This window comes from Solanum lycopersicum, chromosome 2, assembly GCF_036512215.1.
Source record: "Solanum lycopersicum chromosome 2, SLM_r2.1".
NCBI classification, from domain to species: Eukaryota; Viridiplantae; Streptophyta; class Magnoliopsida; order Solanales; family Solanaceae; genus Solanum; species Solanum lycopersicum.
Window position 1 is genome coordinate 51,160,950 of NC_090801.1, and position 12,520 is coordinate 51,173,469.

At 31.0% G+C, this 12,520-nt stretch overlaps 1 protein-coding gene and 1 non-coding gene across 2 annotated transcripts; one reads left to right on the forward strand and one right to left on the reverse strand.

The window, feature by feature from the left end:
* The first annotated feature begins 9,193 nt into the window (after positions 1-9,193).
* On the forward strand, positions 9,194-11,604 carry LOC101260602 (uncharacterized). Its single transcript, XM_004233456.5, has 4 exons — positions 9,194-9,287; positions 9,855-10,481; positions 10,562-10,737; positions 10,817-11,604. Exons 1-4 carry the CDS (start codon positions 9,283-9,285, stop codon positions 11,506-11,508), a joined length of 1,500 nt encoding a protein of 499 aa, XP_004233504.2. The 5' UTR covers positions 9,194-9,282; the 3' UTR covers positions 11,509-11,604.
* Positions 11,605-11,789: 185 nt separating this feature from the next.
* On the reverse strand, positions 11,790-11,861 carry TRNAD-GUC (transfer RNA aspartic acid (anticodon GUC)). Its single transcript has one exon. It is a non-coding gene; the product is annotated as a tRNA-Asp (tRNA).
* Between the last annotated feature and the right edge of the window lie 659 nt (positions 11,862-12,520).

Sequence of the window (12,520 nt, forward strand, 5' to 3'; positions counted from 1 at the left end):
ATATTTCACTTAAATGTGATTGGTCGAAGGGAGTCATAATCCAATCGCAACTCCTCTATTTTAAAAACTATAAATGGGGTCTCATAATTCAGAAAAGAGGACCAAGAATTTTAACAAGAAGCTAAAGAAAGCTTGTGGATCAAAAGCTGCAGACTTCTCTACAAGTTCAAGAATTCAAGCATTCAAGTTTCAAGAACGATCAAGATCAAGAATGATAAAGATCAAGAACGATCAAGATTAAGACGTCGGATTCAACATCAAGCTCGAAGCCCTTGGATTCAACTAGAAGTCAAGATCAAGATAAAGTTCAAGTTCAATTTCAAGATCAAGATAAAGTTCAACATAAAGTTCAAGTTCAAGTCCAAGATCAAGATAGAGATTAAGATCAAGATAAATCCCAAGTTCAAGATTAAGCTTTTAAGCCCTTGAATTTATATTTGAAAAGGCGACTTCAAAGGAATCATAGAGATTGTAACACTTGTATTTGAAATAATAAATTGATTGTTGCTATAATTTTCCGTTCCTGATAATTGTTTTCTCATCGCGAATTTTATTGTCTACAAATTCTGGCACGCCCAGTGGGACAATCTCTACCTCTCATCTCAATTTTTCAAGCCTTAAAGAACATCGAGATGACTTTCATGAAGAACAACTCTCAATCAACTGTCTCTAAGGCAACTAGCTCCAAGTTCTCTATCTGAAGTTGAAGACATTCTGGGTGTTACCTTTCGAAGTCTTGGAGCTATTACAAGGAGCAAAGCTGCTACGCTAGTACAACAAACACTTCAAGTGTCGTCCGCGTCAATTCCAGTTTTTGGGTTTGTAACTCCAAGAGGATCAACTTTCTCCACAGATGCTTTAGAAGGGGAAAATAGTGTTGCTGAAAAATCAAGAAGACATTAGCTCTACTTGAGCAATCTGGTTCCAAGAACTCTACGACAAGGAAGAGCTATGATTCAACCGGTGAATCATCTCCTCGTGCATCTTATAACGTGAGCCCACTAAAGATCAACTTACGCGAATAATGGTGACTGTTGCTTCTTCCCCTGAGAAACAACTCGCAAATCTGACAAAGTTGGTTGAAGGATTGACAAAGCATGTACAACACCAAATATCTAGAATCAAAAAGTTGATGGATCGAGTGGAAGGACTTTTAGATGGAGAAACGAGTCATGCGCCTGGAAAATGTGTTGAAGTTCAAGAGATTTGAGATCCTGCGAAGAAGGCACCACTTATTACTGAGAAGCCAGTTTCTTTCGAAGGAATGATCCCAATGAGTTCATTGAAGGCACTATCAAAGATAAGTATGAAGTCTCAATCAAGTCCTCTCATATGTATGCCAAGTCATACACTGCAAGATTTGATAACTTCAAGATGTTTGCTTGTTATCAACCTCTCAAGTTTCAACAATTTGAGGGCAAAGAAAATCCAAAGATACACGTTGCACACTTTGTGGAAACATGTAATAATTGGGACTTATGGTGATTATCTTGTTTAGATAAATTTTGTTTGCAACAAATTTTAAAGTGACATAAAATAAACTAAATCACAAATAAAATATGAAGAAACATGATTTTATTGATCAAGATATATTGCGGGTACAATTCTGTTGACCCCTTGATTCTACTCTCCTAGGATTTATCTATGATTCAACGGCCGTTAGTGGTGTATTTCTCGAACTAGGATGATTTAAATTTGACCTCTCTATATGAATAATCCATCAATTTGTGGAGTATTCGAGATTTTGATCTCTTTATGGAATTTATGAGATGCCTTTTAAGGGAATTTAGTACTCTTTATATAGGTGTGAACTAGGGTTTAAGGTTGAGTAGCCTCCAACAATCCTAGTTTGAGTTGAACACAATTTGTAGAGTCTCAACTCGAATTGAACGCATCTTTCAGAGTCCCATAAAATTTCAATGTCTACAAATGCCCCCAGCTTCAAGGCTTGTCGGAGTGTAGACTTGATGAAACTCAAAGACGAGGCTTGAAGTACGTACTCATTCATCCATCTTTGCAACTTCATATTTTCAAATTTGATTTAAGAGAGAAGAGATGAAGGGCAGATTTGGTCCCACTGGCGTGCCAATTTTGTTTGCAACATTAAAATCACAAATAAAATATAAAATAAACATGATTTATTGATCAAGATAGATTGTGGGTACAATTTTGTTGATCCCTTGATTCTACTCTCCTAGGATTTATCCATGATTCGAGGGTCGTTAGTGGCGTATTTCTCGAACTAAAATGATTTAAATTTGACCTATCTATATGAATAATCCATCAATTTGTGGAGTATTTGAGATTTGATCTCTTTATGGAATTTTCGAGATTCCTTTTAAGGGTATTTAGTACCCTTTATATAGGCGTGAACTAGGGTTTAGGGTTGAGTAGCCTCCAACAATCTTAGTTTGAGTTGAACACAATTTATAGAGTCTCAACTCGAATTGAACGCATCTTGTAGAGTCCCACAAAATTTCAAGTCTCAGATATAAAGATTAATAATGAAGTCACATATCATATTGGAGCGGAGTGTGTGAAATGGAGGCTCAAGTTTGAAATACTAGGTTATAAGACTGTTGTCAAAGCTTAAAGGTAAATTCTACAAGTGATTGTTAAGTCAACACTTATTTATCATGTATGGGGCGAAGTGTTATAAACTTATAAATGTGTATATGTTCAAAATATAAATACAATAAAGATAAGGATATTCAGATGAATGTGTTGACTTACTATGACAGATATGATTAGAAACGGAGTTATAAAGAAATAATGTGCAGATATACAAATAAAAAGGTGTTAAAAAGTTAGTTATTGGCAAGAGTTAGGAGAGGTAGAATTATGTTAAAGAAGAATTGAGTGATTCAGAGGTAATTAGACATGACATAACCTAATTTTAACTTACTAAGGACATGATCAGGTTGAAAAATATAGAAATCGATGATTAAAGTAAAATATTCGTAGATAGCTAAATTTTGATGCACTTTATATGAAAAGAAGAAAGGGATTATAAAACATCATTAATGTATATACTCAATTGGTATTTCTTACTTTCTTTTTTCATCTTAATATTTACTTTTTTAGTTAAAAGTTTATCATATATTCCATGATTGAAAAACAAAAAAAAAAATTAGAAATTGATGATGTAAGGTAAAGTAAGGATATAATAAATCAATTAAAAGAATACTACAAATTATGTATTATTTAAAATTATAATTGAGAGAGAAATTTAATGGTTAAAGAATAAAGATGCTTTATTTTAAGAGGAAGGGACAATACACGAGTGAGCTAGATAAGCGTGGAATGGGTCCCACTTCAAAGAGAATAAACCAATGGGAAATGAAGCGCACTTTTTTTATCTGTCGGCTACTAAGCACGTGCGATGCAGACACCTTTCTAGCAAAGAAAAGTGTTTGTGGGGTCCATTTAACATGTGAACCCACTCGCATGCTCACACTCTCATTCTTCTACTTTACTCTCTTGGGAAGTTGCTCGGATGGTAATTTCAAATTAAAGATCGGAAGTTTAATTTATCAAAAAAATAAAAAGGTTGACATATAGTTTGATTGACATAAGGATATGGTTGATGAAAATATTTTTAAAAAAGATTTTAAATTTTTTCATATTTTGTTGATCAAAATAATTTTAAAAAAAAGAAGAATTTTCTAAAAATAATAAAATAAAGTCACGGAGGTAGTTATTTGGATTTTAAGTAGGCTGTATATAGCTTTTCTATTCGTTTTTCTACAAAATCATCTACTTTATCATATCAGCTAGATTTATGAGTGTCAAAAATGAACTCAAATATAGGTAATTCGATCAATTCGATTAAAATTTAAAGGATTGGGATCAATATAATTTGAGTTGGATTCAAGTTTAACCCAATTTTAAGAGAATGTCAATTGAGCCTAATTCAATCTCCAATTTCAACCTGTTCTAAAATTCTTTATTAAGACATGTTTCTATATTAGAGGTATGAATTGTTATCTACTTAACATCTTTTAGAATTTATATATTCATTAATTATTTTTAATTTTTTTAGTTGACATTTAAATTGTAATTATAAAAGTTAAATATCATTATGTTAAAATTATTGAGATTAAGCGGGTCAAATTGAATGGGTCAAGACCCAATCCGTTTTTAGCCCATTTGAGTCAAAAGTAAATCTTGACGGGTCAGACCCAACTTGATTTCTATTTCAACCCATTTTAATATCTATAATTTCAATCCAATACGTCTATTTGACGCTACTCAAGCCTTTTGACATTGTTTAAATGAACTTGATCTAAAATCATTGCGATCTTGCCCATCTCTTGGTAAAAAATAGACTGATGAACAAGTTCCCTTCTTTCGAGTGAGTACTAGATGATAGAGGTTTGAGTTCAAGTATTACTAAAAGATAGTACTCCCTCCATTCCGTAATAATTTAAACTTTGAGGTATTTTACATTTTTAAAAAAAATAGATTAGGTCATAAATTGAACATATTTTTTTATTTTTATCCTTATTTATTGTTATAAAAATTAATTACAATAACTAATTTCAATACTAACTTAAAGGTTAAAATTGCATGAATAGTCTTACAGGGTAAAATTGGAAGAATAGCGTTGAAAATTGGAACCTTAATTAATTTAAAAAAAAAAAACTCAAAACTTAAATTATTACGAAATAGAGGGGTACTACATGTCCAAAGGTAGATATAGGGTGAAACGAAGTGTCTTTTCGAATTTTCTCGATAAACAATATTATATATTATAATTATTTTATATTAATGTGTTTTTTTATGTATAAATAGATTTTGGATGTGTTAATGAGAAAATTAGAGAGAGGGCAACAAAGCAAGCTGGCGGTTGTTGCGGGATGGAATCAAAATGTATTTATTCCCGCTGTCCGGTATTATTTAGTATTATTTATATTTTTAGAGTTAAATTATGAAAATTTTGACTAATATTTTAAGATGCATATTTTCATCATATAAATATGCAAAAAATTGTAATTTATAATACTTTTCATATAGTTTTAGAATATCTTTTTTTTTTTGTTTAAAATATCGAATTAATGTAATCTAATTTATCTTTATAAATTAATCAAATTAACTTTCGACAAGCGCAATATAATAAACATTTCTGAACGGAGAAAGTAGAAAGTATTATTATAACTCCAAATCCCAAATTAAAAATTATTGACAAACGTGTGATTAAGCATTGCGTGTGGACCACATAAAATTATTGCGATATTTTTAAAGCCATTTTGACGGAGATAGCCGATTGGTCTTATCTAAGCTTTGTCCACTTTTAATTATTATAATTTTTTTAGCATCAAAATGATAAGAATTAAATTAAAATTTAACGATATATTAATATGTAAAAAATTATAACTTATGATTTTTTTATATAATTTTTAAATTTTTAATTTTTAAAAAAAATTAAATTAATATAATTTATTTTAAACTTTAAAAATTAGTTAAACTGATTAAAAAAAAACATGAAAACTGAAAATGAATGGATTTAAATTTCTTGAAATGCAAAGCAAAACTTTGGGCATTGATCTTACTATTGGCAGTTGGATATAAAAAAATCCTTACTAATTTAGTAGTATTTCTTTGTAATCTTGTTTTGCACTTATTATTCAATTTTATACCTTTGAAAATAATCAAATTAGTGAATATATAATAGTGCACTAAGGGTGTATTTTGTGGATATATTCATAGTCAATGATGGTAATATAAATAATACTAATACAAAGACTTTTACTTTATAATATAAGTACACACGATTTTTGACATTTCTTCGCTTTTATTTATTTAGGAAAAAGGACGCATATTAAGTAAGAGTCATTTGCTGATTTTTAATTTATTTAATTTTTTGTAAGAAAATTCTTCACAAACAACTATTTTATGGGACATAAGTTTATATTTTACATCATAATATTTCACAAGTTATTTTTACGTTATTAAAGAATTTAAGCCTAGTCAATTGCTAATTTTTTTTAAAAAAAATCTCATTTGAATAATAATCGTGCAACTAAATATATTTAATTGTCTCCTTTATTTTCATTAAGATTTAGATGCATGAATCTAGATGCATATCTAAATGATTAAGAAATATATTTAGATATGGACATTGAATGATTAAAACTGGTTGTTTTTTGTCTAAATCTAAGTAATTTATTTATATTTACATAATGAATATGCAATTCAAATAAAAATTAATTAAATATAAATAAATAAAATAAATCATTATTTGATTGAAAAATCATATTTATGCTTGCTAGTGATAATGGGATTGTTTATAGTGATGATATTGATGGTAATAGTTGTTAATAGTGGCTAATATTAATGATGATGGTAATAGTTGTGATGGTGGATGTGGTTGGCATTGTTGCAATTGTCATAGTGGTGGCGATTCCTAATGGTGTTGGATTGTCATAGTGGTGGCGATTTCTAATGGTGTTGGTGGTTGTAAATCTGAAATTGATTGATACATTAATAGTTGATTGTGTTGGTGTATGTAGTAGTTGATAGATGTGTTTGTGATAGTTGGTGACAGTGCTAGTTGCGATGATATAGTGATTGACCACAATGGTGAATGGTGGTAGTGGTTGATAGTAGTAGTAAAAATAGCGTCAGTGATGGTGGTACCGAAGAATGTATCGTGGTAGATTGTGACATTGCAAATTGTGATTGTGGAGTTTGTTGGTAGTAGGAATTGACCGTATCGGTGACAGTTATAGAGACAAGTCAGGTGATGGCCTAATGAATATACTTATAATGATGGAGGAGGTAAGTGTGGTAACAACTAATAATAATGATTAGCAACGATGGTGATTGTGTTGGCAGAGGTGATTGATGATAGGCGACGTGTAATGATGGTTTACAATAGTAACATTATTATAGAGTTTCACTTATCAAATTTAAAAGGGAAACTTACATAAATATATTAGAATAAAAAAATATTTACCATTTATAGCAATAACATTTTTTTCACTTGACCACTTTTAATTCATTTATAATACAAGTTTAATACATATTACAAAGATAAATTTATTATTCAAATATAATACAAGTTTTAATGATGGATAATACATTTATCATACATTTTAATACATTTATAATACATTTTAATACAATGTGACAATTTTTTACCAAACAAACATAATATATTTCAAAAACAATTATAATTCAAATATATTGCATACATAATCCACTTTTAATACATATTACAAATTTATCACAATATTGTTATAAATAGTAATAAACAAAAAAATATCGCTAAAATGAGTTATTATTTTTAATAATATATTTATTCATGTAATTTTTCCAATTTAAAATACGTAACAATAGTTATTTTTTCAATCAAAAAGCTAAAAATTGGCCAGCCCACATTACTTCAATGGGCCGTAGCTAGGTTGATCTGCAAAATTTGCCGATGGTCCAAAAGCCTAAATAGCTTAGCTTGGGATTAAATTTGTATCATACTTAAAAGATCAGTGTTAACATATGCATGATTGGTCAGTGTTTAGTGAAATTAACTCATGTTTTGGGTTTCAAATCTCACAGCCTGTTTGGCGCAGCTTAAAAGCTGATCAAACTGACTTAAAAGCTGATTTTTGACTTATTTAGCAATTTGGCAATAGTCAAAATAACTTATTTTAAGTTTTAAAAAAATCTTATTTTAAGCTAAAAGTTAAAAGCTGGGGTAGAGGTGTTTTTTTATTTTTTAGCTTATAAGCTGTTTTAAGTTGACCACATTTTTATCTTTTTGTCCTTAATATTTTTATACAATCTCCAGATTACCAACATAACCCTAACATCTCTTTCTTCCATTTTTCCCTTTTCACGTTTGGCATAACAACTTCAGCACTTTTATCCAAACACATAACTGCTTATTTTAAAAATAAGTTTCAGCACTTTCAAAAGTACTTTTTTAAAGCTGCTTTTATTAAGCTCATCCAGACGGACCCTCAGTTTGAATTGTAAATTATAAATTGTATATACTCAATCACAATAGTAACATATTCAGTGTAATCTCGTAAGTGAGGTCTACAATATACTCATATTTTAGCCTTACACATTTCGTGATTTTAATTTCAGTGTTATATCCTATAACATAAAAAGAAACTACTTATAAAATATAAATCCATTGAGTGTAAGAAATCTTTCACTTATTGTGTAAAAAAAGCTATATACTATCACCACAGGAGCAGACCTAGAGCATTAACTATATATAAGTATGTTCAAAATCAAATAGTTTTAACTTCAATCACGTTTCACTAAATTAGTTATAAAAATAAATTACTATCAACCCAATAGATCGAAGAACCATTATTGTATAAGATGATATTATTCATATTACTAGTGTTCGTCCTAACAAGACAGACAACGGTTTAAATTATTATTTTATCATATTTAAATTCATCAATTATCCAGCCTGTAAAAGTCGATATTTTTATATATAATATAAAAATAATAAAAAATAGATGATTTTTTTATTACTCAACAAAGTAATGTCGTGTTGCTATTGATTAAACTATAGTATATATAATAATTCATTAGATTAATATTGAATATTCATATCTTCCTAAAGAAATTTCTCTGCTCTCACGTTAAATGGTTCCCTACCAAACCCAAACACGTGCGTTTACTCGACTTTATCAAATACTTCTCCCTTTCGATTTCAAAATTACTTTTCCATTTTAATTTGAAGACTTTGGTTTAAGACCGCATTACTAGATTAAAATGATTTTTAAGGAATAACTAATTAACGTAAAAGTTCAATCATTCTTAAATATATATTTTTAGTGGCAATTATCACTAATATTTATAACGATATTGTATCCATAGTAATCAACTAATGTCTAACAAAAGATCCTTAACACTCTTTGTTAATATACATATTTATTATCGTTAATAGTTATTTTTGTTACAATGTTTTTTTGATACATATTATATTAATACTCTCTCCGTTTGGTATTAATTGTCATGGTTTCTATTTTTAGAGTCAAACTATGAATAATTTGACTAACATTTTAAGACGTATTTTTTCATCATATTAATATGCAAAAAAATTGCAATTTATCGTATTTTTCATATAGTAATGTATTCGAATTAATAATTAAACATTAAAAAATAGTCAAATTACAGACAAATAATATCGAACGGAGGGAGGGAGTATAAGTTTATGAATCCAATGGTGAGTGAATGGGGGAAGAAGACCGTTGACCTCTTCTTTGGGATTTCCTCCTCCAATATTTGGATCCAAAACTCTGCAAGAACTCAAGCACCATGAGGTTAGCTTCACTCTTTATTTTTTTTCAAAATGGTTACTGTATCATTGATTATTTATACGGTATATAGACTATCCTCATGCTGTTTGATCATTTATTCATTCAACTATCTGCGAATATCGATTGCTTGTTGAACACTATGAATTGTCTAAAAGTAGGATACTCCAAATTTGTGAATCAAAGGGTTTTCGAATAATTTCAAATAATCAACTCAGTTACATTTTCTTTAATGCACCTCAGAGGATCCTGTTATATTACTATGAAAGTTGTTGTATCGAAATATGCAGGCTTACTATTAGAAATTGACACTTTTTTTCGGTAAAATTGAGGGCAGGGGTGGAGAAACAGAGAGGGGATTACGAGGTACGGAATTAAAACCCTCACCAATAAGTTGAAAGTTTACATAGCTAACTAACTGAGCTACTAGATTCCCCGTGAGAATTAGTAATTTGTTAAGTTTGACAGGGATTTTCTGCTTTAAATTTCTGTTATGTTGATCATCAAATGATAAGATATTACTTGTGACACACAGTGTTTCGATTTTAAAAAATGTTTATCGATCCATTTCAGGACAATGAGAGTATTTGGGATTTCTCTTTCCCTAATCATCATCAACATGGCAGCTATAATGGAGCGTGCTGACGAAAATCTCCTACCAGCTGTTTACAAAGAAGTCAGTGAAACTTTTAAGGCTGGTCCATCTGATCTTGGTTATCTTACATTCATAAGAAATTTCGTCCAGGGGATTGCATCGCCAGTGGCAGGTATTTTAGTCATTAACTATGACCGTCCCACTGTTCTTGCAATCGGTATCCTGTTCTGGTCCCTATCAACTGGTGCAGTCGGCGCTAGTAACTACTTTAAGCAGGTTGGATTTTGGAGGGCAGTGAATGGATTTGGACTCGCAATTGTGATACCTGCACTTCAGTCCTTTATAGCAGATAGCTATGCGGATGAGTCCAGAGGAACTGGTTTTGGATTTCTTAGTCTTGTTGGAACGGTTGGTGGGATAGGAGGTGGAGCTATTGCTACGGTTATGGCTGGTTATAAGTTCTGGGGAGTTCCTGGATGGCGCTTTGCATTCGTCATGATGGCAACTTTCAGTATTTTTATTGCATTTCTTGTCTTTACGTTTGTTGTTGATCCAAGAAAAAGAGCCAACGTAGAGCATGATAATACGAAAAACAGTACTGATAGGTACCGTGTTGCTTGTTGTAGCTTCATTTCCTTTGCTATAGTTAAACCTCGTTTGAACTCTTTTCGTGATCCTGTCTTAGGGAGGGACTGGTAGAGAAGGGAAATACCAATTCAATGTCGATTTGGACGGAGTCATGGACAGCAATGAAAGCTGTCATGAAAGTGAAAACGTTTCAGTTCATTGTTTTGCAAGGTCTGGTTGGGTCCTTACCATGGACAGCCATGGTTTTTTTTACATTGTGGTTTGAACTAATCGGTGAGTACCCTGCATTTCATGTCTTGAAGTTCATGACTGTCCATTGAGTCGATTATATAAACGTGAAATGATGATGCAGGTTTTGACCACAACAGTGCAGCAGCACTGGTCAGTCTATTTGCTGCAGGATGTGCGATAGGATCCTTTTTTGGTGGCGTAGTTGCAGATAGAATATCTCATGCGTACCCTCATTCAGGGCGTATCATGTGTGCGCAATTTAGTACTTTTATGGGAATCCCATTCTCATGGATCCTTCTTCGAATTGTGCCCCAGTCTGTGAGCAGCTACTACACATTTGCTGTGACATTATTCCTTATGGGGCTAACAATCAGCTGGAATTCTACTGCTTCAAATGGTCCCATGTTTGCAGAAGTTGTGCCTTCAAAACACAGAACCATGATTTATGCATTTGATCGCGCCTTTGAGGTCTCGTTTTCTTCCTTTGCAGCTCCAGTTGTAGGAATACTCGCGGAGAAACTATATGGTTATGATACCAAGTCTGTTGATCCAGTGTTAGGATCTGCAAAAGAGGCCTTAGCATTGTCAAAAGGCCTCTTTTCAATGATGGCCATTCCTTTTGGCTTGTGTAGCTTATTTTATACACCCTTGTATTGGACATTCAAGCAGGACCGCCAAAATGCAAGAATAGCTAGCATAAAAGAAAGAAACAGAGATGATATGACTTCTATTCGTTACATTAGTTGTGCACTAAGCTCTTGCTACATGTGGGATCTCGGGGAGGGCAGGATCACATTGGATCGTGTATTCTAACCTTATCTTGCTTTACTGCCAAAGAGTATTTTCGCATTCTTAAACTTGTGACAACAACTTTTATCTAAACGTCAAGGCTCCCCCCTTTTATTTCAAGGATTTCTTATCAACTATAAACGTCTATTTTATCGAGCTTTGAAACGCCTATGCTAAAATTTAACAAAAAGTTTTTTGGAAAAAATACTTGTGACAACAACTTTTATCTTAACTCCCCTTTTATTTTAAGGATTTCTTATCAACTATAAACGTCTATTCGCTAAAAGTATTTTTGAAAAAAAATACGCCGTTGCCGGGGATCGAACCCGGGTCACCCGCGTGACAGGCGGGAATACTTACCACTATACTACAACGACATCTTGTCGTGTAACGATAGTAAAGAATTAATATATATAAATACACACACACACACATATATATATATATAAAAAATTTAGAATATTATCAATTTGGTTTAATTTAACATTGTTAAAAGTCGAGAGTAATTGTTTTGGTTTTGTTTAAAAAGTCAAAGGAATAACCGAACTGACAAATTATATACTATTATTTTCATGAATAATTTTTTATGTGAAATATGCAGCCCGCTAATGAAAAAATAAATTATGATGCATCTTTTATTTGTGCAACAATATCGATATCTTATACATTTCTTTTATTTTAATCTGTGTATGGTTAACATCCGAATTTAAATCGATAACAACTAAATTAATAAATGTATATTATATTTATTTGGTTCAATTTAATAATTTAAAAATCGATCAAATTATTTAATTTTAATCAATAACGGATCCAAACCAATACATCTGACACCCTTATTCACAAGTTGACTTGTAAGTGAGTTTTGAATATGAAACTCAATTGAATTTTAAGATTTTAAATTATACACCAAAATTGATATGTACTTTGTATTATTTTCGTTATCTTATTATATGTATGCAATAATGTTTCCGCAAATATATGTAAGAAAAAAGTTCCAAGTGTATGATGACATGCACGTTTGGGATACAACAATATA

What these genes read in the sequence shown, in the direction of transcription:
- LOC101260602 (XM_004233456.5), top strand. An exon ending in ACGAAAAACAGTACTGATAG is followed by an intron (nt 10,482 to 10,561) that starts GTACCGTGTTGC and finishes ATCCTGTCTTAG; the next exon opens with GGAGGGACTGGTAGAGAAGG. An exon ending in ATTGTGGTTTGAACTAATCG is followed by an intron (nt 10,738 to 10,816) that starts GTGAGTACCCTG and finishes ATGATGATGCAG; the next exon opens with GTTTTGACCACAACAGTGCA.